This window comes from Mirounga angustirostris, unplaced genomic scaffold, assembly GCF_029215605.1.
Source record: "Mirounga angustirostris isolate CCGP_5_RB_7025 unplaced genomic scaffold, mMirAng1.0.hap1 SCAF_15, whole genome shotgun sequence".
Lineage (NCBI taxonomy): Eukaryota > Metazoa > Chordata > Mammalia > Carnivora > Phocidae > Mirounga > Mirounga angustirostris.
The window spans coordinates 89500805-89524038 of NW_026991723.1; the positions used below are offsets into that span (position 1 = coordinate 89500805).

Here is a 23234-nt window from a genome sequence, read left to right on the forward strand (position 1 = left end):
GCACCCCAGTCATCAGAGGCCTTGGTAAACACAGCTCTGTCTTCCACATCCATCGAATGTTTAGAGATCCAGGGGCCAGGCACATGCCAGGACATCTCATTACTGAGAGACCGATTTCTCACACACCCCCACATCTGCTGGGTATGCTGAAGCCCCAACCACTCTTTATCTGGAACGTTTCTCAAGGCTGTGTTTGCAGTGAGCAGCCTTGAGGGATGAGGTAATATCTCCGTAAATAAAGAACAGGCTTGCTTATAGGCTGCTATAATGCAGTGGGTTCCCCAGGCTCAGAGTTCCCTCCTGTGATGTAACCCACTGAGAGTGCAGGCATCGCTCTAGGGCTCCCTGCATCAACCCATGGGAATGGGGCTCAAGGAGCCAACAGAGACCCCGCCGACGCTCTGACTACTCATTTTGCTGGGACTTCTGTCAGCATCCATGTCACTGTGATAAGCTAATATTTTAGCTTAAGGGGGGGGCGGTAAAAGTCTCAGACCTTTCACAGTTTTTAATACCTATCCCAAAGTAAAATACGAATTATTGCATTTTGCACCTCTTAACACAAGGAAAGAAGCCCAATGTCTGGTGGGCCTCTCTGGGTGCTATCCTAAGGTTGAGCAGGCCCAGTAACAATCAACTCTAAGACAGAAGCAGCACATGTGGGGCCGAGCACAAGCAGAACCAGAGGCTTCAGACCCCAAGCACCCACCAGGTTTGGCCCAGCATTCCTCTCACAGCCCGTACCTATGGTTGTGTAGGGAACCCCATCTGATCAACTGGAAGGAAAAGCCCAGGCTCGTGTTATAGATAAGCCACCTTGGTATGTGGGTACAAGGCAACAATGGATGGCAGCTATATTGCAGACTCACTTGGGATGGTCAGGAAAGACAGCGGGCGGCGGGCGGGGTGTGTGTGTGTGTTTGTGTGTCCCAAAGACAGCGGGCGGCAGGCGGGTGTGTGTGTGTGTGTGTGTGTGTGTGTGTGTGTGTGTGTGTCTCCCCCAACAGGTAGTGCTTTAAGCAGTGCACTGAATGGAAAAACAAGTGACAGAGTTCGATGACATATAGACTCATGGGCGGTAGTGAGTGGTCGGACTGTCAAGGGTCTAGAAGAAAAGACTGGAAGGCTCTCACAGGTCAGGTCCACTCCAGAGATCTCTCGGGTAGAAAAGGCTTTGTCAGGCCTGCATCACGGCTGACAGCCACCCCCTGTCCAAGCCTGCTTTCTCCTTCCTTTCACAGGTGTTGATCCCTACTAAATATACTGCACCCCCAATTCCATCTCAGCATCTGCTTGAGGAAACCCTGACCTAGGACAGGCGTGCACAACCCTGCCCTGTATAGCTCAGATGCTGTGGCTCCTGGAATCCCAGTGCCCACCCAGTGCCCCTACTTCCCAGCTAGGAGGCTGCACAGGTTCTGAGCCTCAGTGTCAGCCAGGAGAGTACCAGTACCTCTGAGAGGACAAACGAAAATGAGTGCCTTTCGTAGCTGCTTTCATTATTAACCAGTCCTATGGTGGTTCTTCCCTCACTGTAGATCCAGCTCTGGTTGGTGATCTCTCATCTCATTTCTTTGAACTCTGAGTCTATAAATCTGGGCTCATTTGTAGAACAGAAATATCTGTTCCTACTGGCTGATAAAGTATTGCTTTTCTGCCAAAAAGCAGCGCTAACAGGGCAGAGCTCCAGGGCCACAAGGAGCACTGAAGCAGAAAGCTGGAATTCTTAGCATGCAAATGCTGAAACCATCCCCTTCCACCTGCAAAGAACCAGAAACAACGGGCCGTGTGGCTTCTGCCAGGTTCACAAGCAAGACTCAAGGAAAAATCAGTGAAATATCCCACTTGGAGAAATCTCAGAATAGCAAAACAGGGATAGCGATTCTATGATTCTACTCAGAACTCCCCCCAAAAAAGACACAACGTTTTAATATCCTGTTTTTTTTTTCTCTCTCTCTCTCTTCCTTCCCTATCACTCCCACCCACCCAAGAGTGGGATGCTGTGGTAGAGTATCAGCCAGAGCATTACAGGAACAAAACAGTCAAGAGGTTCCCGTCCTGGCTCTGCTATTAATAAATCTCTGTGACTTCTCTGAGAAAAATGCTTCACTACCTGAAGTGAAGTTTCCTTCACGCTGAAATGAGGGCAGAGAAGTAGCTGCCTCCTGGCTCTTCCAGGTCTGGGTTTTCATGACACTCCAGGCATGTCCCTCAACAGTATCAGAGGTTCCTCAGCTGGGAGGACAATGCCACATACTGTCTAAATGTCTGCTGAATGAACTGCATTGAATTAATTGATCTTAGGAGATCTTTAAATGATAAGTACCCTTTGTTAAAAATAAAGTACCAAAAACTGGGGAGAGGGGAAGTTATTTGTAACAACGCAGCCCAGTTCCCCACCTGACGTGTAAAGTCAAGTTTGGTGCATGCCACACCGTGGGGGTGGGGGGCTGGGGGGTGCAATCTGATGAACAAGAAAAGCTGGGATTTCTGGTGAAGAAAAGGAAAAGGATTTTGGAGGCTCTGTTTACTTATTTCAATTATTTTACGTTTCCCAAGGTGCCCAAGCCCACCAAAAAAAAAAAAAAACAAAAAACCAATCAAACAACAGCTCAATCAATTTTGTTATATGTTGGATAGGAAAAGAACATCTTTCTAGAGCTACTGTGCTTGGCATTCATGTTGGCTTAATGATATGACAAAAATGAAGTGCAACTATTTAAGATTGTGAGGAAGTCACAAGCATATTGTCTTTGGGGCACTTAGATATAAGTGTAGGAGTAGGTGAGGGGGGCTAGGGTTGGAGAGGGGACCAGTTACTGAATTTTTAGCTAAGGACCCTTAAGTTTCTCCTCTGAGGACATTAAGCCCCAGCAAGTCTAACTCCTTGTGTGGGGAGTCGGGGCAGCTACACAGACGGAAAGCCCCTGGAGCCAAGAGCTTTTTGGAAGAACTGTGAGAGATCTATGTAGGAATACCTCTGCCTGAGCCCCAGATACAGCAGAGTAAGAGAGGTAGAGGGGCATGAGAAGCTTCAGCTCAGGAATGCACAAGGGAGTTCATCTGTGGGCAGGGCACACAAGGGAATCCCAAAAGGCTGTCCTATCCTATTTTCATGTGTCCACCATGATTAGAGACTGCGGTCTTCTACAAGTTTGATCTGAGACTCAAGCCTGATAAAGTTTCTCATGGGTAAGGGAGAACAACTGTGAGCGGGGGCCTGCCTTAAAAGGAAGCCAGAGAAGCGGCCTGCGTCTCAGGCTCACTTTCACAGCAGTTTCCCAGTCTTCCAATCACATCATAGCACCTGTGGAAGATAGCATTGATAGGACCCTGTGGGGATAAGCAGCTGCTTGGGTCCCAGCAAGTCTCCTTAGGAGTGGCGGGGGTGGCATCTCTTCACCTCTCTGGGAGGTGGGCTCCAGGAGAAGACATGGATAGAAGAGTGAGGGTGCAGGGGTGGTCTTACTCAGCAGGTCCCACTCCTGTCTTCATGGCTTCTTGCCTCTGCCCCTTCCTGTTGTCTCTTTTTTCGGGGTACCAGATATTGGGCCTGTTGTAGGCCATTCTAATATGAAACACCAGCACTGTATTTAAGTCTATTTATGGAAATTTCAAATTTTCCAAGTCCAATCCTCCAGGGAGCCTTTCCTGGTTCCCTAGGGTCAATTTCATGTCCTTCTTTTGGGTCCGAATGGCCTCTTCACTTGTCTCTCCAGGACACTCTAAGTTCCTTAAAAGTAAGGTGTATTCATCCCTGACCTTATCCACTACCTTGCATTATGGATATCAGATTTTATCTGTTGAATTTTAAAAGTTAATAAAAGGTAGAGCAGGCTGCAAATAAATACCAATTAAATATAAAGAACAGCAAGAGGCTAGACTCCAGTGGTTGGAAGACAAGTCCCCCTACCAGAAAAATCAGGACAAACTAAATTAAAAGCCTGTCCCCAGCACCAGTCAACTCTAGACTCACAGCTGTGACACAGGTATAAGAAAGAAGATGAGGGCGCCTGGGTGGCTCAGTTGGTTAAGCGACTGCCTTCAGCTCAGGTCATGATCCTGGAGTCCTGGGATCGAGTCCCGCATCGGGTTCCCTGCTTAGCAGGGAGTCTGCTTCTCCCTCTGACCCTCCCCCCTCCCTCTCATGCTCTCTCTATCTCATTCTCTCTCTCAAATAAATAAATAAAAAATAAAAAATAAAAAAAAAAAAAGAAAGAAGATGAACAAGGTGGAGAAACACCATGAAACATTCAAGCAAAACCGGGAGGGTTTGGACTCCTAGGTGCTCCAGTCTTTGACTACTATTTCCTCTGAATTCCCCACAGCAATTGGTGGAATGATGCGCACACAGGAGATATTTTACAGATACTCACCAATCAATTAGTATGTAATAACTTATCTATGATAGGATCTATATTAATACCTTTTCAAAGCTATCAAAGGACCTTTCTCAAAAGTACCTTCTCACGTAGTAGGCTTCACCATTTTTTCTGCACTTCGCCAAAGAAGATATACAGATGGTAAATAAGCATGTAAAAAGAAGTTCAACATCATTAATCATTACAGAAATGCATGTTAAAACCATAATGCAATACCACTACATACTTCTTAGAATGCCTAACATTAAAAGACTGACCACACCAAATGTTGGTGAGGATATGGAGTAACTAGAACTACAATCACTTTGAAAAACAATTTGGCAATTTCTTAAAGTGTTAAGCATACACTTACCACATGGCCTAGATATTGTATTCCTAAGTGTTTACCCAAGAGAAATGAAATCATATGTCCATACAAAGATTTGTACCTGAATATATTTTATTTGCAGTAGTAAAAAAAAATTAAAAACCACCCAAATATCCAGCAACAGATGAATGGATAAACAAACTGTGGTCATGTCCATTCAATGGAATGCAATACAGCAGTAAAAAGAAATGATCTACTGATACATGCAACAATAGAGAAGAACCTCAAAATAATTATGCTGAGTAAAAAAGTCCCATTAAAAAAAGTATACACTGTATTATCCCACTTATATAAACTTCTCGAAAATGTAAATTAATCTACAGTGACAAAAAAGCAGCCCAGTAGTTACCTGGGGATAGAGGTGCCTAGTGAGCAGAATCATAGAGGGGCATGAGGAAACTTTCAGGGTGAAGAATATGTTCATTATCTTATAATGGTAAGTAAGGCAATGATTTCACAGGTATATACATATGTCAAATTTTATACACTTTTATACACTGTTAAAAATGTAAAGACAAAAAAACTACACATCAAATTTGCAACAAACTGAATTGTATAGTTCTGATTTACATAAAAAATTTAAAAGTGTTTTTAATGACAATGCAACATGCTTAGAGATACTAATTTAACTAGAGGAACCAAACCACAATATAAAATAAAATATCTATCAAAAGGAAAAAAGCAAAACATTACCAGACTGTCTTTTCTGTGGACCCAAGGGTCACAAGCTAAAACTGGTCAGGGAAACATACTGGCAGCACTGGGCCCATCTGCGAGCTGATGGAGGAAGCAACCAAGTTAGGATCCACCTTCTTCTGAGTTTTAAATTCTAACAGGTTCCCAACTGTGGCATTAAGCCATAAGCAATAAGCTCTGCCAAGTCTCCCCACAACAGTCATTCCCCCTGATCTAGAGATGTTCTGATGATGGTTTTCCCAGATCCCCCCAACCCTGGAGTGCTCCTTACACCCCCTCCTGAAGCAGTGTTTCTGAATCTCAGATGTAAACAGGAATCTTCCTGGGAGCTGTTTAAATGTATCGATGATGGGGCTTTGGCCCTCGAAGAGCTCCTCATATGATTCTAATGTGCAGCCAGGGCTGGGAATCACTGCTTAAAAGGCCCCCTCATCTCCGGGGAAGGGTGGGGTACCCACATGTGGCTGGCTGGTCCCTCCGCCTGGGAGCCCACTGAGTCCACTACAGGCCTACCTCGTTTGACTGCACTCTCTATTGTACTTTTTCCAAATTGAAGGTTGGTGGCAACCCTGCATCAAGCAAGTTTATCAGTGCCATTTTTCTAACAGCATTTACTCACTTCATGTTTCTGTATCACATTTTGGTAACTCTTGCAATATTTCAAGCTTTTTCATTAGCATTATATTCATTACGGTGATCTGTGATCAGTGATTACGACTTGCTGAAAGCTCAGATAATAGTTAGCATTCTTTAGCAATAAAGCATTTTTTAGTTAAGGTATGTGCGCTGTTCTTAGATAATGTTATTGTACACTTAATAGAACTACAGTATAGTGTAAACATAATTTTTATATGAACTGGGAAACCAGAATTTTCATTTGATTCACTTTAGCACAATATTCACCTTATTGCGGTGGTCGAGAACCAAACCTGCAATACCCCTGAGGTATGCCTGTACTACCCAGCTAGCAGAATGTCCCCAGAGTGAGAACTGACCTTGACAGCTCATCCCAAGGACCAGCAGGCCTGAGCTCAGAGCTTAATCTAGGCTGAGAAACTGCTTCTGAAGAGAAAGACAATGACACAACTACACAGACTTGGGGAGATGATCTACCTAGCGTCTCAGGAAGTACAGTCTCCGCTGAAACGGGTTTTTTCACATTTTCTTATTAAAAATTCCTGAATGAGGACTATCAGAGTGACTAGTATCACCCGATCAAAATCATTAAAATTCACCCTGCCCTAAAAGCCTCAAGCTAAGAGACAAAGCCATTTCCTACTCATGCCTATTCTCATGTTACTGAGGTCACTGTACTTGTTAGAGGTTATAGAACAGTTTTTGGCACAAGTGAACAGAGAAACTGGCTCACTGCTTCTTGATCACTTATAACCCTAAATAGGGACTTTCTGGGCCAAAATCTATGGGTTACTGATAGCCTACATGACAGAGAGAGAGAAAGAAAAAGAGATACATATCAAGAGACCACCAAAATTACTTTCCATTAAGAACAGAAAGACTTAAAAAAAAAAAAAGTTTCAGTTCCCAACAGCGTTAGATGGGAATGATATAGTGTGAAATATTAACAATCCTGAGACTCCGGCTCTTTGCTATGCAAAAATGGATTAAAAAAATCCAAAGAGGGGAAAAAAAGATCCAGCTTCTATCTGATGAGCTGTACTACACAACCACCCATTTCTTCTCTTCCTTCGCCAGTAATGGCCAGAGTGATGTCATAACCACACTAGACAGCTGTCTTCCTGGACAAAATCACCTTGTAAAGGAGAAATGCAATTAGCGGATACAATGAAATACAATTTTTAAACTGATTCTGCAGGCTGCCACATTTGACTTGGTGCTTAATGGCCAAGTTCTTTATTATAGTTTCCTATTTTATGCAATTTCTCTTTGATTCAGTATCTGTGGAAGACATGAGACTTAAATTCTCGTCTATGTCATACCAGGTCTGAGATAAACATGGGACAGATGAGCTGAGAACGAGGCCAGGACCAGAACCAGGCAGTAAGGGGCTCAAGTGCCACCAAGATGGGCAGGGAGCGCGGGGTGGCAGGACTCCTCCCCGACTCCTCCTGCCGGCCTCCTCTGGTCTCCCTCCTCGACCCCTGGCAGATTCTATCTACTCTTGAGACTTCCCCTACCACCCCTAAGGAGCTGATTACCAAAACTATTTCTTCAACAACAATCCAAGTTCCAGACCTACATTTTAAATGTGAAAATGTTCAAATACACATAAAAGTAGATAAAACAGTATAATGAGCTCATCAACAGTATCGTGCTCTCTTCCCCCAGTTTCAACAGTTAGTAGCTAAGTTTTATCACATTCTCCCCACCCCCATCCCTGCCCCAACACACACACTTCTGAGAAAGGGGAGGATGGAGTATCTTAACACAGGTCCATCATATCATTTCACTCAAGACCTATGAGCTCCTCCAACTTAACATGCTTCAAGTAGAACTCATTTTATTTCTCCTCTGTTTATAGACAGCATGACTTCTGCACTTTTAGAGTTCCAGCCTGATCAAGCAAACACCTAGCCTGTAGAAAGTGCTTGGTCAATGCTTACAGAGTGACAAGTATAAACACACACACATGCACACGCCCGCACATATGTGCACACACACACACAGTAGGGGACCAGACAGCAGGAAGCAAAGGTCCAGACGGAGGGTCTAGCTAATAAGACAGGATCCAGGACTTCCTACTGGCTTCCTGCCAGGGGCCAGCACTTCTGAGTATGGAAACCCTCTGGCTGAAGCAGGAGAGCAGAGTAGTTCTGTCCATCGAAAGTATGACAATCCTGACAAGCTACAGATTTCAGCGTGCGGCTATTAGTAAAACTAAATATGGTTCTCTCGAGGGGAGAAAAGGATCTTTTACAACATATATGCTAATGAAGCACAACGACATAGAGCATTTAAAACAAAATGTCCCTATATTTATTCTCCACAGACAGATTTTTACATTAATATTTATGAGGGATTCCTCGTTTATTTCTCCCAGAGATTTTTCTCCTGCCCAAAGAGAGGGTTTTAGATAAGTAACATGAACCAATTATCTTTTAAACAGCTACAAATTTATCTGCATTCTGCTACTTGATTAATCTTCCTAATATACCCCTTTCCACACATCGGCCCCTGCTCATGAGCCCCCAGGGCCTGCTGTTCCCTGTGGGAGCGCACTACAAGGCCTCAGCCTGGCTTGCAGGTCCTGCTTGCTACCCAAGCCTCCAGATCCAATCCTATCCATCCTCACTCAGCAGGGCCAGACCAGCACCTCCAAATCCTCCCCCGGAGATATTTCTGTCGGTCCAAATGGCACCTGGTTCCCAGCCATCTAAATACCCAATGCTTATACTTTCAATTTACTAAGAGCCATGAGCAGTAAACATCTGGTAGAAAGATGTTCTCAGCCTTACCGGCCAGTGGGCAGGGGCTGGAGGGTAGCATAGAGGGGAACTAGCCCAGAGGACATGCTCGTTCAGCCCTCAGCACCTGAGACAAGCCCAGGCAGGAAAGGAGAGGCAAGGAGCCCTAGTTCCCAAGGAGTTTCCAGTCTAACCAAAACACAAGGCAGACAGTGAGTGGCAAATGCCACGGAAGAGCCACAAAGTCAAGCGTCACAGCGGTTACAAGTTGAAGGTTTCTTCCTGCCCAGTCACTGGACCACATTTTTCTTTCCCCAGTCAGTGACAGACTGAGAGACACGCTTCCCTTCTCTGCCTGCCAATAACACGAGCACATAAAACACACGAGAAAGGACACTGCAAGAACCATCACGGAGTGTGTCTCCTCCGAACCCCCCAACGAGGGACTCTGAAGAAGGAGGAGGGCGAGGCAATAGTGTGGACTGGACACGCAGGAAGACTATTCTGCACCGTTGGCCTGAAAATGCCTTTGGATTCTATTTCCAGGCAAATAGAAAACAAAGTGAGCAGCAACAAAAAAGCAGAGGGAGCAGATGAAATGGTGCTTGGGCAGTTAAAGTTTTACAATGCAATCGGGCAAGGCCCGGACTCTTCCCGGCCCCGCTGCACGGAGCTCTGACTACGGAGGGTTTCTTTCTGCCGCTGGCATGCTGGCCTGACAGGATTCTCCCCACTTTCCTAGTCACAATCATAAAACCTTACAAGAGCCAGGTACACTAGCTTTCTCCCAACCTTTTAACCTTCATAGGGAAAACTAGCTGAAAATTTTGTTGACGAAACAGAGGGAGACAACGAATTACAGGATTGAAGACCCGCGTGCAGGTAAGGTAACCCTTGCTGTGTGCACATTCCTATGCAAACTCAGGACCCTGAAGAGATGTCGATACGTTTTTCTGAGATGGGGCCGGTACCTCTCACTGTTCTTAGAGGCAGCGCCAGTCTTGTAGGGAAAAGGCAAGAGTGGCACTGAGTCAGACAGCTTAAACACGACTGATGTGAATAAAATGAGCTTCTGCCGTGCTTGTTATTGGAAACTGATCTCTTCCTTATTAATATGGTCCCGCAATGGAGACAAAGATTTCTCCATGTTCTAGAATGCAAACAATGTTTTAATCTTTAATTATATTCTCAATTTCAACTCTTCTGGAGAGTTACAGCCACCAAGGCCTGGGATTATTTCTTTATTACACAGCCTCTCAGTGGTATTTAATGAATATTGTTACTTAGTACTTGCCAGTAGGGGAAAGAAGGATTTAGTGAGTTCCTACTCAAGTTTTGATGACTTTTCCAAAACTCACAGCTGCAAAATCCTCTACCTCCTCTTGGGGACATGCCATACAGGCAGCCTGCTCTGCTCAGCAGCCCAAGCTCGGGAAGAGTCAGCCCGTGGAATGAGCATCCCCGCAGAAAGGGATTCAGGATACAACGCTCTGCGTTTCTAAAGCTCGTGGCAATGAACCAGGGTGCTCCTCGTTCATGGTTTAGTCACTGTTGGTCTGCTCAGAGGCAAGCTAAACTCCAGCAAAAAGAGATGTCGAATATTCTTGTTCAGGGCTCCCATCATCATCTACGTTGAAGAATTTAATATAAACTTATCAGCATAGAGCCAAATTCTGCCCTCAACCAAATATCAAGATCCTCATAAGGCAAAACAAGCTCAAGTAATCAGGAAGAAAATTAGGTCCCTGCAAGGAAGTGCATCTGCAGTCACTACTCAAACATCTGTACCAAGGTTTCTGTAATGGGATAGCAACTATAGAACCCTGGAGGTTGATATCTGTGTGGTCGAAAGAAAAAAACACGTAAAAAAAAAAAAAATGTCTTGAAAATCAGCAACAGAAAAGATAATGATGTAATGGCCAGGAAGCTACAGGAAGAGGCTCTGGGCTTACTGCACTTTGTCCTGGCAAACATTCGCCTTGCTCGGTTTCAACATCAATGACCCCAAGAAGCTCCCACCCTCATTCATCACTATTGCCAAGGACAGATTTATGCCACTGCTTTGCTCTCCGTGATTCCTGTTGGTTTCACATTAAGCAAAAGACAACAGCCTCTGCCTTTCAAGAACAGAAGCGGCATTTACCACACATCTTGGAAAGAATCCAATCATGTGTATAAGCACCATGTGTAATTTCAAGTCGATGATCTTCCTGGGAATTAGTGTGCAAGGCGCTGGCAGAAAATGAGCCTCTGTCAGTTAAACTCCCATAGCCAAATTAGAGGTCCTACCGAAGGCAATCTGTTGTTCAAACACTGGAACCCCGAGGTGCACACGCCGTGTCATTATCCCTGCTACCTCCCGAACTGGTGGCATTTCTTTCCAGCAACGCTTGTCCTGCATGCTGTTTTGGTGGTGGTGTTTTTGTTACTCAAACCTGAGGTAGGTCATTCAAGAACAGGAGCATGAAGACTCCCTGCACTCTGAAAGGTGGTAGATAATACTGAAACAGATGCAAAATGTTGAGGAAATGGTACTGGAAGACTCCAAAGAACATCAAGGAATACCACTCAGTGATAAAATGGAACGAGCCACTGACATATACAACATAAATGAATCTCCAAAATATCATGTGGAGCAAAAGAAACCGGAAAGAAAATATGTTCCGCAGGACTCCATTTATGTGGAGTTCTAAAAGAGGCAAGACTAGGGTATAGGGATAGAAATTAGAACAGTGGTGGCCTGATCGAGAAACTGGAGAGAAGTCAACTCTTTCCAGGAGTCCTGCTGTCGAGAGAGAGGAGCTGGGAGCTGGAAGAAGTGGGATTATGAGCCGGGTGTTCCCACGGGAGGAGGGTGTGGGTAAGCGTGTTTGCGTACTACCAGGAATGAGCCAGGAGAAAGGGGAATCCTGACGGTGTGGGAGAGAGAGAAGACCAGGAGACGAATGGCCTGGAGTAGCTAAGAGCGAGCGTGGACCTACTAGGGGAGAGGAAGGGCTGTCCCTGGCTGGGAGCATGGACAGTGCCTCCCGAGTGTCCAGAGGACAGGTAGCCTATGAAAGGAAAAGTGCCCTTAATTGAGCCGGCAGGACCTTTTCACGAAGGATAACTCGACACAGAAGAAACTGCCTGTCCCCACAACTTCCAGGGGCTGGATGGGGTAATACTTTTAAAAATAACCTTTCTGTAGAACAATTTTTCCCCTCGAATCTAAATGAGATCTCTGTGTGCGAAGTAAGAACCTCGCTGCCACCGAGAGTCAGCACTTCATCAGGCCACCGCCAGGTGTCCCAGGCCATTCGGCCTGACGATATGGATCAAAACCCGTATCGATGTTAACAGAAAAGCAGGCTGAACAATGTGTCGTGAATGTAAGATTGTTATCTAAGAAAGCACAAGTAAACATGGGCACATCTGACATGTATTAAATACACAGATATCTCAATAGGCAACTTGCAGATCAATCAAGTAAGACAGCCACTCTTAGCTGATCTCATTCCTACAAGGGGCAAGACCTGATAATGTTTACCCAGGAACAGGGGACACAGCTCCTTTCTGAAAACGACCGGGCCCTTTTCGCAACAGACTCAACACGGCCATTCGGGAATCACAGAAGTGAGGTGGCTTCGTCAGTGCGCTCTGAATGCTAACACGTGATAAAAGATCTTTCATTACGAACAGCATCTTTGTCTTCTTACAAGCTTCTTTGGGGGAGGAGAAAGATATGAATCATTAATCCCATGAATCACTAATCCTATGGGAATTCAGGGGAGAATCAGAGTCAATTCAAAGACTACTGCTGTTCAAGCCAACTGCATTTTAAAAACAAACACCTGCACAAATCTCCTGCATTCTCGCCATGCCTGTGGTCTCAGCACACTTAGGCAGAGCCAGGGGTTTTGCTGTGGCAGACTTACTGCCATCCAGATGCTGACATGAGCCAATGCAGAAACCCGTCTGTCACTGCATCAACAGAGGTCCAGAGGAGGGTGAGTATGGGGCCCAGCACTGGTCCTCCACTGGTTTCCTCCATGGAGAAATAAACCCTTTCCTTAGAATCCTGTAAGCCAATGTGAGAAAGCATGAAGCTCTCTTAATAAAGTCAGGCTTCCGTCTTTCACCTGGCAGTGGAGAAATTCAGTGAAGTTTGGCTAGGCCTCCCTAAGCGTGGATCTCTCTCAGCGCCCTGCCTGTGGCCTTCTTGAGCATTCTGGGATCATGTCATTAGGACTTGGCACACATTACTAGGATTCCCTGCTACTTGTTTGTTCCTCTGTTTCTGCTCAGAGCTTCGTGAAAGCCAAATTCTATCTTATGCATCTCCAAATCCCCAGCACAGAGCATAGGACCAAACACCTGTAGGCCCTGAGTAAATAATTTGCCGAATAAATAAGTGAATGGGGCTTACAGGCTCAACCCTTCTTCCCTCTGTGCAATGACTCTCCTCATTGGCAACTGCGGTGGTTTTAAAAAACATCCACAAATTTTTTGATAATCCTCCTTTCAAAAGGGAGAGCCTCATCCCTTCCCCTTAAACATCAGTCAGACTTAGTGACTCATTTCTAACTAACAGAATGGGGTGGAATGGATGCTGTGCCTTTGGAGGCTAGGTCATAAAAAGGATCGACTCTGCCTGGCTCTCATTCTCTGAGATGGCTTGCTCTGGGAGAAGTCACCCGCAAGTCATGAGGGTACTCAAGCCTCCTGTGGAGAGGGACTGAGGTCTCTTGTCAACAGCCAGCACCAACTTGCCTGCCATGTGAGCGAGTTACCCTGGACAAGACCTCCAAACCTCAGTCCAACCTTCAGATGATTGCATTTCTGGCTGATATCTGATTGCAATCTTCTGAGAGACTGAGCCAGAACCATGCAGCCAAGCCACTCTCAGATTCCTGAGCCACGAAAAATGTGAGAGATCATGTTTACTGTTGTCAAATCACCATGTTTTGGGGCGATCTGTTATGCAGCAATAGATGACTAATGCACCAGTCCTGGAGGGTTTGGGTGTTGTTTTATAAGGGATTTCCTTAATGACAAAGTTTTTATGGTCATGTCACGCTTGTAATACAAATTTTGTAATTAGCACTGTTCTACAGAATACAGCCACAACATGGCTGATTAATATGCAAATTTAAATGCTCCATAGATAAAATTACATGACCTTCAAGTCTAACAACTACATTCAATAAATGTTGAGATGTCATACAGAACATTACAATATAATCCCTTTTGGAGGTTGTTTCTTGTTTTTAAACATTATATATGCATAGAAAAAGTTGAGGACAATATCCATCAAAACCTTAGCAATAACTTTCTCTGTGTGACAGTATTATTATGTTTTCCTTTCGTGTCATCTTTGGTTTGTTCAAGGTCTACAATATGTATATATTACTAGTGGCCTATGTTTTAATTTAAAAATTTTTGGATTCAATTAGTCCAGCAGCTTTGTCTTGCTGGTATTTCTATTCCTGACTCTACCACAATAAGAAGCACATAGTAGGTGCTCAATAAAAGTGCACTGAAGGTCCTTTAGCTATAGATCCTGCCTACTGGACAGGTCTTTGAAGGGATCCACAATAGCATGAGCCCCAAAAGCTCAATGATGTGAAAAGGCAGCAGTCAATTTTCACAGGAGACAGGCTACTAAGTATAGGAAATCATTCCGACGTTGTATTCTTAGGACACAGTAACCACTTTTCTCTTTGAAACTAAGTATTTTGAGTGATTTATTATAAATTTATAATGACAGTTGTGAACACCTTTTTTTTTTTTTTGGCATGAGAACAGAGTCTGTTGATTGCCTTGGTGCTTAAAATAGTTTCTAAGTGTCCTCATAATAGCATGTCACCTGTAAACAGGTTTCAAGCCAATGCAAATGAACAAATGGTGAACAGATGGACTAAGAGCTGTCTTTTGTCAAGAGAGAGTTAGCAACAAACACTTTTTGGCTCCAGTCTAATGGGACCATTAGAAAGTCTTTCACTTCTCACCAAACATCTTGCCTCGGTAGACAATCCATGCAGGGAAAATGACAAGTTACAAGGCCCATTAGACTTTGGAGAGCTGAAAGTTGGAGATTTGCAGAATCACCAAATCAACATATGAGAAACAACAGATAATGTTCCTTCAGAAGCCTTCTACCAAACAGTGAAAATTCTCCGCTTTGCATCACTCCAAGTGTCTGAAAACCGTGCACCTGTGCATGCGGCAGGCAAAAAATAACTTGTTGGAGGCTGGTTGGTTATGCTCCTCTTCTCCTGGAAGCAAATGTTAATTGTGAAGAAAGCCTGAAAAATCACAGAAATGGTGGTGCGAGTGTCCAGTGATGAGGGAAAAGATCTTGAGGCATCCTCCGTGACCTCCCAGCTCTCTGCTGGCCTCTCTCCACCTAACGTCTTCTCCTTGGAGAGGCCTCTGACCACACGGTCTAAGCAGTTTCCCCAATCCCATCCCTCACTACCCTATGTGTTCCTTTCTAAGCACCAATCACAACCGGAAATTATTAATTTGTTAATTTGTTTAGGGCTTTTTGGGTTTTTTTTTTTTTTTGGTCTTCTTTCCCCAGCAAAAAAAAGCTTCAGGAAGGTGGGACCACATCTGTGTTGCTCACAATTGTATCCTCCACAGCCTAGGACAGTGCCTGCAGATAGCAGGTACAATATTTGCTAATCAAACAGAAAATAAGTGAAATCTTGCATAAAGGCAAACAACTGAGTCTCACCTGGAAACATTCCTCTGGACTGGAAATTTTAAAATGTACAGCTGATCCCTGAACAGGCTGGAAATGCACGGGTCCACTTTATATATGATATTTTTGTCAATACAGTACTATAAATGTATTTTCTCTTCCTTTTAATTTTCCTAATAACATTTTCTTTTTTCTAGCTTATTTTATTCTAAGAATAGAGTATATAATACACTTAACATACAAAATACCTGTTAATCGACTGTTTATGTTATCTGTAGGCTTCTAGTCACTATTAGGCTATCAGTAGTTAAGTTTGGGGGGAACCAAAAGTAATACACAGATACACAGATCTTCGACTGTGCCCATGACCCCTGCATTGTTCAAGGTGTCAGCTGTAGTTTGTAACTGAGCATGTAACCAAAAGAGGGTACAATAGGAGGGCAGGACAGGCTAGGGAACATGTCTAAAGTCCCAGCCAAGCCGTTTGGGAGTATGGCCTTGCTCAGGGGAGTGTGCATGCTCACAGGGAAGCTATCAGCAAAGACTGGTGTGTTCACATCTCTGATTCCACACAGAGTGAGCCCTGGCCTTCATCTACCAGGGCTTCTAGCACAAAATAACCCAACAGGTAAATGGATGAATCCCTTGTGGCATAATCGAAAGAATATTACATAGCAACAAAAAAGAACAAACAACCTGGACAAATATAATAGACATTATGCTGGGTGAAAAAGAGCTGATAATAAAAGATTACATATTGTGTGATTCCAATGATATGAAGTTCAAGAACAGGTAAAAATCAATCGTTCAAAGAAGGTGGAACAGTGCTAAACCTGGGTAGGGAGGCAGCAAGTGTACAGACTGGGAACATGGGGAGGAGCCCTCTAGGGCTTCTGGAAGCGGTGGCCACGTGGCCTGATCTGGGTGGAGCTACGTGGAGGTGTGCACATGTGAAAACAATCACCATGCTGTACATTTCTGAACCTCACAGTATCTCTTCTCTCTCCTACTAGGAAAAAGAAGGGCTCACATTTTACGAGTTTAAAAGAGAACAAGTGAGCCTAGCACGACTCGAATCCCAGCTCCCCCAGATTCTCTAGGCGGCCTGCAGCTTATCAAAATGTGCTCCTCAGCTGTCTCATCGGTGAAATAAGGACAACCGTACTTAGGCTCTGCCAACTTTGCGACTATGACAAGGAAATAAAGAAAAGGCTAGGAGGTAGCTTTAAATCCTAGGTGGAAAAGTTACACAAAGTATGTCAATTACAAAGCTCATCATCACTGCTTCACTTAAGATCTATGCAAAAAGATGTTACCTGTGTGCTGGGTTTCTAATCTTAGCAGGTACCTTGGCAAAAGGAAGAACAATTTCACAAAAAATAACTTTCCATTCACCAAAAACAAGCACCAAGGAGAGTTCACCCAGGACAAAAGAACTGTTTCAAACCCATTACTTACTGAGGTGGTAAGACAAGAGTCGTGGGCTGAGCCTTTGGTCTCCGTTTAGCAGATACTCCCATCTGGTTAGCAGAGCGTTTCAAGGACTGTTGATTCAAAAGGCCAGACGCCAGACCTGCATGGTACTGCAACTGCACAAACAAAACAAAAGGGGAAGAAAAATACCATTTGATAAACGGAGGCCAATACTTGATGTATCTTACCCCCTTAGAACATTCTAAATCACGGCAAATGCAGCGGCTAACATTTTGCTTCAAGGAATGTATTTGTAAGGAGCTACTGAGACAAACGGAAAGAAGCATAGACAAGGTTGTTCATCACAGCATTACCTAATGATGGAGAACCAGCGACCACCTGAATGCCCAACAATAACTGGGAACTTGGTTAAGATATGGAAAGCAATTTACGACATCATTTTGTTGAATAAAAAACAAAAACAGGTTACATTGTAAACGGAGAGACACTTAAAAAGATGGTCTCTCAAATATTAACAGTAATAGGGGCACCTGGGTGGCTAAGTGGGTTAAGTATCCGATTCTTGGTTCTGGCTCAGGTCGTGATCTCAGGGTTGTGAGATAGAGCCCCTCATTGACTCCACATTCAGCGGGGAGCCTGCTTGGGATTCTCCCCCCCGCCACCGCTCCCCTCACCTGCACAGCCTGTGTGTGCATCTCTCTCTCAAATAAATAGAATAAAATCTTAAAAAAAAACCCGTTAACGGTCTATTCCTAAGTAGCAGAACTTAAGTAATTTTTTCTTTCTTCTTTATTTTTCACTACTATTTCATATATGCTTTATATCAATGGTTTTTTAAAGCCTATGTCATTCTTTATAAGAAGATCCACAGGAATTCCTTAAAGACAAATTAGTTCTGGGAACTCTTGCTTATAATAAAAACCACATAACTGGGTAGCCTACTGCATTAACTGGGAGCACAACATGGCCTATCATAAACATATATGAAACACACCGTGTGGTCAGCCTCAACATTCGGAACCACAGGGCCACTGTCTTCAGTGCTGAAGATACAAGTATCAGTCATAAGAATAAGCTCCTGAGCATATCTTACAACAAAGCATACAAATGGATACAGGCTCACCGAAGAGAACGGGATGGAGAAGTTCGTTTCACTCTGTGTACATGTAACTGGAACAACACAGTGCCGCTAAGGACACAAAATACTTTCAGTGAGCTCCAGGCCTGCATCCTTTGCTTTGTTCTGGACAAACTGCTGAGCTTCGAAGTTACTCAGGACACGTCATTTTACTTCTCTAGACCTCCATTTCGCTATTGGAAAGGAGAAGTAACACTGCCTAATTCTAAACCCAACAGGACTTTAAAAAAAAATCCACCTTACTGAGTTACAATTTACATAAATAAAATGCACACATTTTAAGTGTATAGTTTGATGATTTATGATAATGTCTATACCTGTGAAACCGCCATCCCAATCCAGGTACAGACAATGTCCATCACTGCAAAAGTTCCCTTGTGCCCCAATGCAGTCAGTCTCCCCGCCCCCCCACCCTCATCTCCTACCACCAGGATCTTTTGTTTTAAAATACAACTCATCATTCTCACTCTTTGCCAAGTGAAGCTTATATCCAATCTGACATGTGACAGTGACTGCTATCTTCCTTTTTTAATCCCATACTTTTGTAATGTAGATCTTAAGAGTTGTCATCAATCTCTCAATAATAAAATTATCCTTGAAAGGTATTCCAATTTTGAACAGATGTAAATAAAACATTCAAATGTGAAAATGCCAAGCTAAGAATTTGGATTGAGACCATTTATAACATCCAGTATGTTTCTTCTTCCCTTCTCAAATTAAGCAAGGTCCTTCAAACATTTATTTAGAATTAACTAAACATACAAATAGTAATTCACTCTGAAGCTCTGAATCAATTTCTTTTCAAAATGCTCCTTCAAGGCATAGATTTCCTTTGCAGAGTCAGCTACATTACAGTTCCTGGTAATGACACTGGTGACCACCATATCAAAGGGGCTGGGCCCTGCATGCAAAGGGTAATAACGTTCTGAAAAATAAATGGCTCACCTAAAGCCAGTGGGCTGCGTACAAATAGAGAGAGCAAGAAAACAGAACCAACTGAAATGATCTGCTTCTTGAAAGTGGCCATAAAAATGAAGATATCCAGTGACCCAGTAAGACCGAAGTGTCTGTGTTTGGAGCATCCATATTGCTTTTTAACAGGCTCTTGATTTACTTGGTCGATTTGCTGTGAGAGCCTTATGGCTGCACAGTACAAGACAAAGATGTATCACATTCATAATAAAAATGGAGCTCTTCTCAGGGTGGAAAGGGGGGGTGCATAATTTGGCTCTAACAACTCAGACCAATGAATTTTGCTCAAATTTGTTTTTCTCCTACAGATTTCTTAAATGGGAAATCAATGGAAGCAAGGGACAGTACAAGTTTGAAAGACAATGTTTCAAAATGTCAGCTACTTGGGTTTCGATCTTCCCCACCAGAATTTGCAATGAGTGCAATATGCATGGGGTTTTATGGAATTAAAGGAAAAGACAGCTTGGCAGGGGTCCCCTCCTGGCTCAAGGAATCATCTCTCCTTTTGGCTCTCCTCCTTCTTTGTATCTTATTAGGGTCCATGCAAGCTCAGCCGTTCTGGCCCTGCTGACTCTTTGAGTGGAAGAGTCCTGCTAACTATGCAGAGTGGCAGGGTGATTTTGCCCACCTAGCATCATTTTGATCATTTGCTCAAACAAACAAAAAACCCCAAAACAGCAGAAATGCATGCTAGCTGCTGTCTTTTAAAGGGTTTAAAATGTCTACCATCTTGGGCGCTCTCAACATAGACTGCACCTCTAAGAGCACACGGAGAGGGAAGGACTCCTCTTTCCAAAAAAACAAAACCTGCCCTTCAAAGCTGACTCATAGTGATTAAGCGACATTTGTTAATCATATATATGCATCCCAGTTTCCAGGAACACAGCTCTGACTGTCAAGATCTATAAGAGGCCCATTAAATATTTACTGAACCATCTTTATAATGGGAGAAAAGGTCAAAGTTAATAAAACTGACAGGCAGATCCTGTCCAACTGGATTTATACATTATTTAAGCACCAAATACTCCATTCCATGAAACACAGTTTAGATCTGAAAAGACTCTTGGAATACGTTCACTCAGCCAATGGTTCTAAAACAGCAGAAGGGAGTTCGGAGCGAATCCACAAATTAACATTAAGAACATATCACTCCCCAAAATGCTGCCATAAGTTTTCAATTACAGGTTCTGTAATATTTTCTATAAAAATATATTTCAATAAACATACTTCACTCCAAATGTCTGTGGCATGGAAACAACTCTATTTCAAAAAGCAACTTATCAAAGTTCTAATGAGATTTTTCTATCCAAGATCATTTCTCTACTAACCAGCAAGAATAAAATGAAAGAGGGTGAGAAAGAAAACAATCTATTCTTTTAACTTCCACCTCACACAGATGTGGGGAATGGGAATGTTGATGTGGCGAGCATTTTTTTTTACTGGTAAACTGCCTTTCCATGCTAACAGCTATTTCAATGTTCTTTGGATTTAGAGAGCATTTCTCTCAGCTGCAATTTTGCTATTATTGTCAACTTCCTAATTTCTATGATTGACCTAGGACTTTTCGGTCAGTTCGCAACCTGTAGCCCTTTCTAATCAATTACGTCTACAAATTACCTCTAAACCTGGGAAAATCTCAACAACTTATAATGAGCTCTTAGACCTCTTAGAATTAGGAAAACCTTGATTTACTGGATATTTTCTTTAAAGTAACACTGTTTGGGGGCACCAGGTGGCTCAGTCAGTTAAGCGTCTGCCTTCGGCTCGGGTCATGATCCCGGGGCCCTGGGATCGAGCCCGGCGTCAGGCTCCCTGCTCAGCGGGGAGTCTGCCTCTCCCTCTCCCTCTCCCCCTCCCCCTGCTCATGCTCATTCTCTCTCTTAAATAAATAAAATCTTAAAAAAAATAAAAATAAGGTAACACTGTTTTAGTAATATTAAACATGCGTAAGTGCCAAGGGTTACAAGGTAAGGTCCTTGTAAACTTTCCTGTGCAGACCGACAACCTCTGTAACCAGCATCCTCTTTGAAGATGTGCAACCAGACTCTGCTAATAATGACAGCTGTGTGATCTTACACATCTCACTTCCCTCTTGACAAAACATGCATTCTATCTTCTCCTCGAGCTCCGAAGTTTCATTCCTTTGGGTTTCTGAAGGAGTTACATGGGTATCTGGTTTCATCATAAAATGGTGAAACAATGTCCCCACAATTTCACGCAATAACCCTTTTCACCCTGATAGGCTTGTTCTTTATAGAATCTGCTTTTAAAGAAGTCCAAATTTCTGAGGCCTAATTCAGTTAGCTTTAATATGTTTCAAATTACAAATAACAACACATACTGGAAGGAAATATTATTAAAGTAAATTGTAAAAAACAGGATTCAAATGCAAAGTTTCTGCCTTATATCTTGGGTTCAGAGAATCAGATGAGCAACCATGTCCTTTGGTTGGCTCTCCACTTGGCTGTCTTCCACATTGTTCTGAATGTTTCTATCTGCTCCAAGACAGAGAGAGGATCTGTTGTGCAACGGACAGAAGTTTGAGGAGCAAATAGAAGGAAAGTCACCATACCTATCACATTCAATATACTAATTAAGCCAGTGGCATTCAATCAGGTCTAGCACATAAAAGCTGAAACGTTTGCTAAAACCTCCCTGGGGTCCATGGTACAGCATCTATTCACTCCCAACATTATCCTATCCATGCCATATGGCCTGAATCCCACTTTAAGAAAACAGGACATTCAAAATTCTCAACATTTATAAGCCAGGTCAACCAAGGTTTGATTCTCCCCACTGTGAAAATCATGATCTCCTTTTCAAAGATTCACCGAAGGCTTCTTTTGGTGGGGAGGGGGTTGTAAAAAAAAAAAAAAAAAAAAAAAGTTCTCCTCACCTTAAGACATAGCTTGCTTTATTTTTAAAAACTTTAAGTACAATTTCATGTAAGTTTCTAAGAATACTAGCAAGACAGACTGGTACTTCCGGTAACTAAACCGTTTGGGTGAGGAGTGAGACAGAACTAAGTTAAACAAATTCTGGCTGGCTTAGACAAAGGGCCCACGGGAGGGGAGGAAGAGATCAAGAGGCTATGGAGCCCTGCCACCTCCTCCCCCAGTCCCTCCAGGACAGTTTCCCTTCTCTGAGCACAGAGCTTCTGCCCATCACTGGGACTTGGCAGCCAGGAAAGGCAGCCTTGTGTTATTTCTTGGTCCGGGAATGAAGCTAAGCTGGCCACCTGGGGAGACATTTCTTGAGGGTGCAGACCTTGTTACTGATTACTCTGCATTCACAACAGTATCGAGGAGAGTGTACTGCATACAGGTGTAGCTAATGAATTTGTCAACGGGTAAGTTGACTGGCAGATTAGTAAAACTGCTATGGCCTGGCCTGGCCTGGCCTGGCCTGTCACTGTAGCCAATACAGAGAACAGAATGGCCCTATCAGACAGTCCTCTTAAGGCTGGGCACTTACAGAAGCAAACACACTGCTTTGCAGGGGCTCACGTCACAGCAGAACCACAAGGAACCCCTCTTTCCTCTAACTGCCCAAAATAATGGGTATGTCTAAACCTCTATTCAGGCTTGAGTTCAGGATAAGGCATCTATAGGGACTGCACTCGGATGACTTCAAATCATAGAACTCTAATGTCAAAGAAGGGCCTTGGAGACACCAACCTCCACCTGCCCCCCACCCCCATTTTATAGGAGAGGAGACTCGGGCCTTAGAGAAGTCATTGGCCCAAGGTCACACATGCCCAGAGGGGGAGGGTGCAGGGGGGCAGGGGCTAAGTGTGCTGCATCTTTCTACCTGGAGGACCTGACATTTGTGATCTCTGCCAGCAGGAGAGCACAGTGACTCCTCCCAGACAGGGAACTGAGACTGTGCTCAAGGAACACGATGTTAGCTAGCATCACTGGGATCTGTTCCTTTGTTTGCTCCCTTCACTCGGACCTCTTTTAGGTACCGAGATGTCACATGTTCCTCCCTTCTACTGAGTCTAGTCATGTCTCATGTGGGTTGTTTGGGAAAGTTCTAAATTCTATCATTTTAAGGCTTTAATATCATTCACGGTTAAAAACCGTGGAGAAAAGAAATTAAGAAATCAGAGAAACCTCAATATTGTCCAAAAATCTAAATTTTAGACTCGGCAATAACGCATTTAACCTTCCTG

The 23234-nt window shown here is 43.6% G+C and overlaps 1 protein-coding gene across 8 annotated transcripts in view; it reads right to left on the reverse strand.

Annotated features, from left to right (window-relative positions):
• The window catches only part of MED27 (mediator complex subunit 27), a 200939-nt gene that overhangs the window by 121619 nt on the left and 56086 nt on the right, over nucleotides 1-23234 (reverse strand). For 6 of the 8 annotated variants that reach the window (XM_064579668.1, XM_064579667.1, XM_064579666.1 and 3 more), the window contains exons 3-4: nucleotides 16975-17105; nucleotides 4464-4493 (exon numbers count right to left, since the gene is read on the reverse strand). In XM_064579668.1, coding sequence (XP_064435738.1) covers nucleotides 4464-4493; nucleotides 16975-17105 — 161 coding nt within the window. The remainder of the gene's footprint in view (nucleotides 1-4463; nucleotides 4494-16974; nucleotides 17106-23234) is intronic. The other 2 variants (XM_045883406.2, XM_064579670.1) reach the window with 1 other exon arrangement.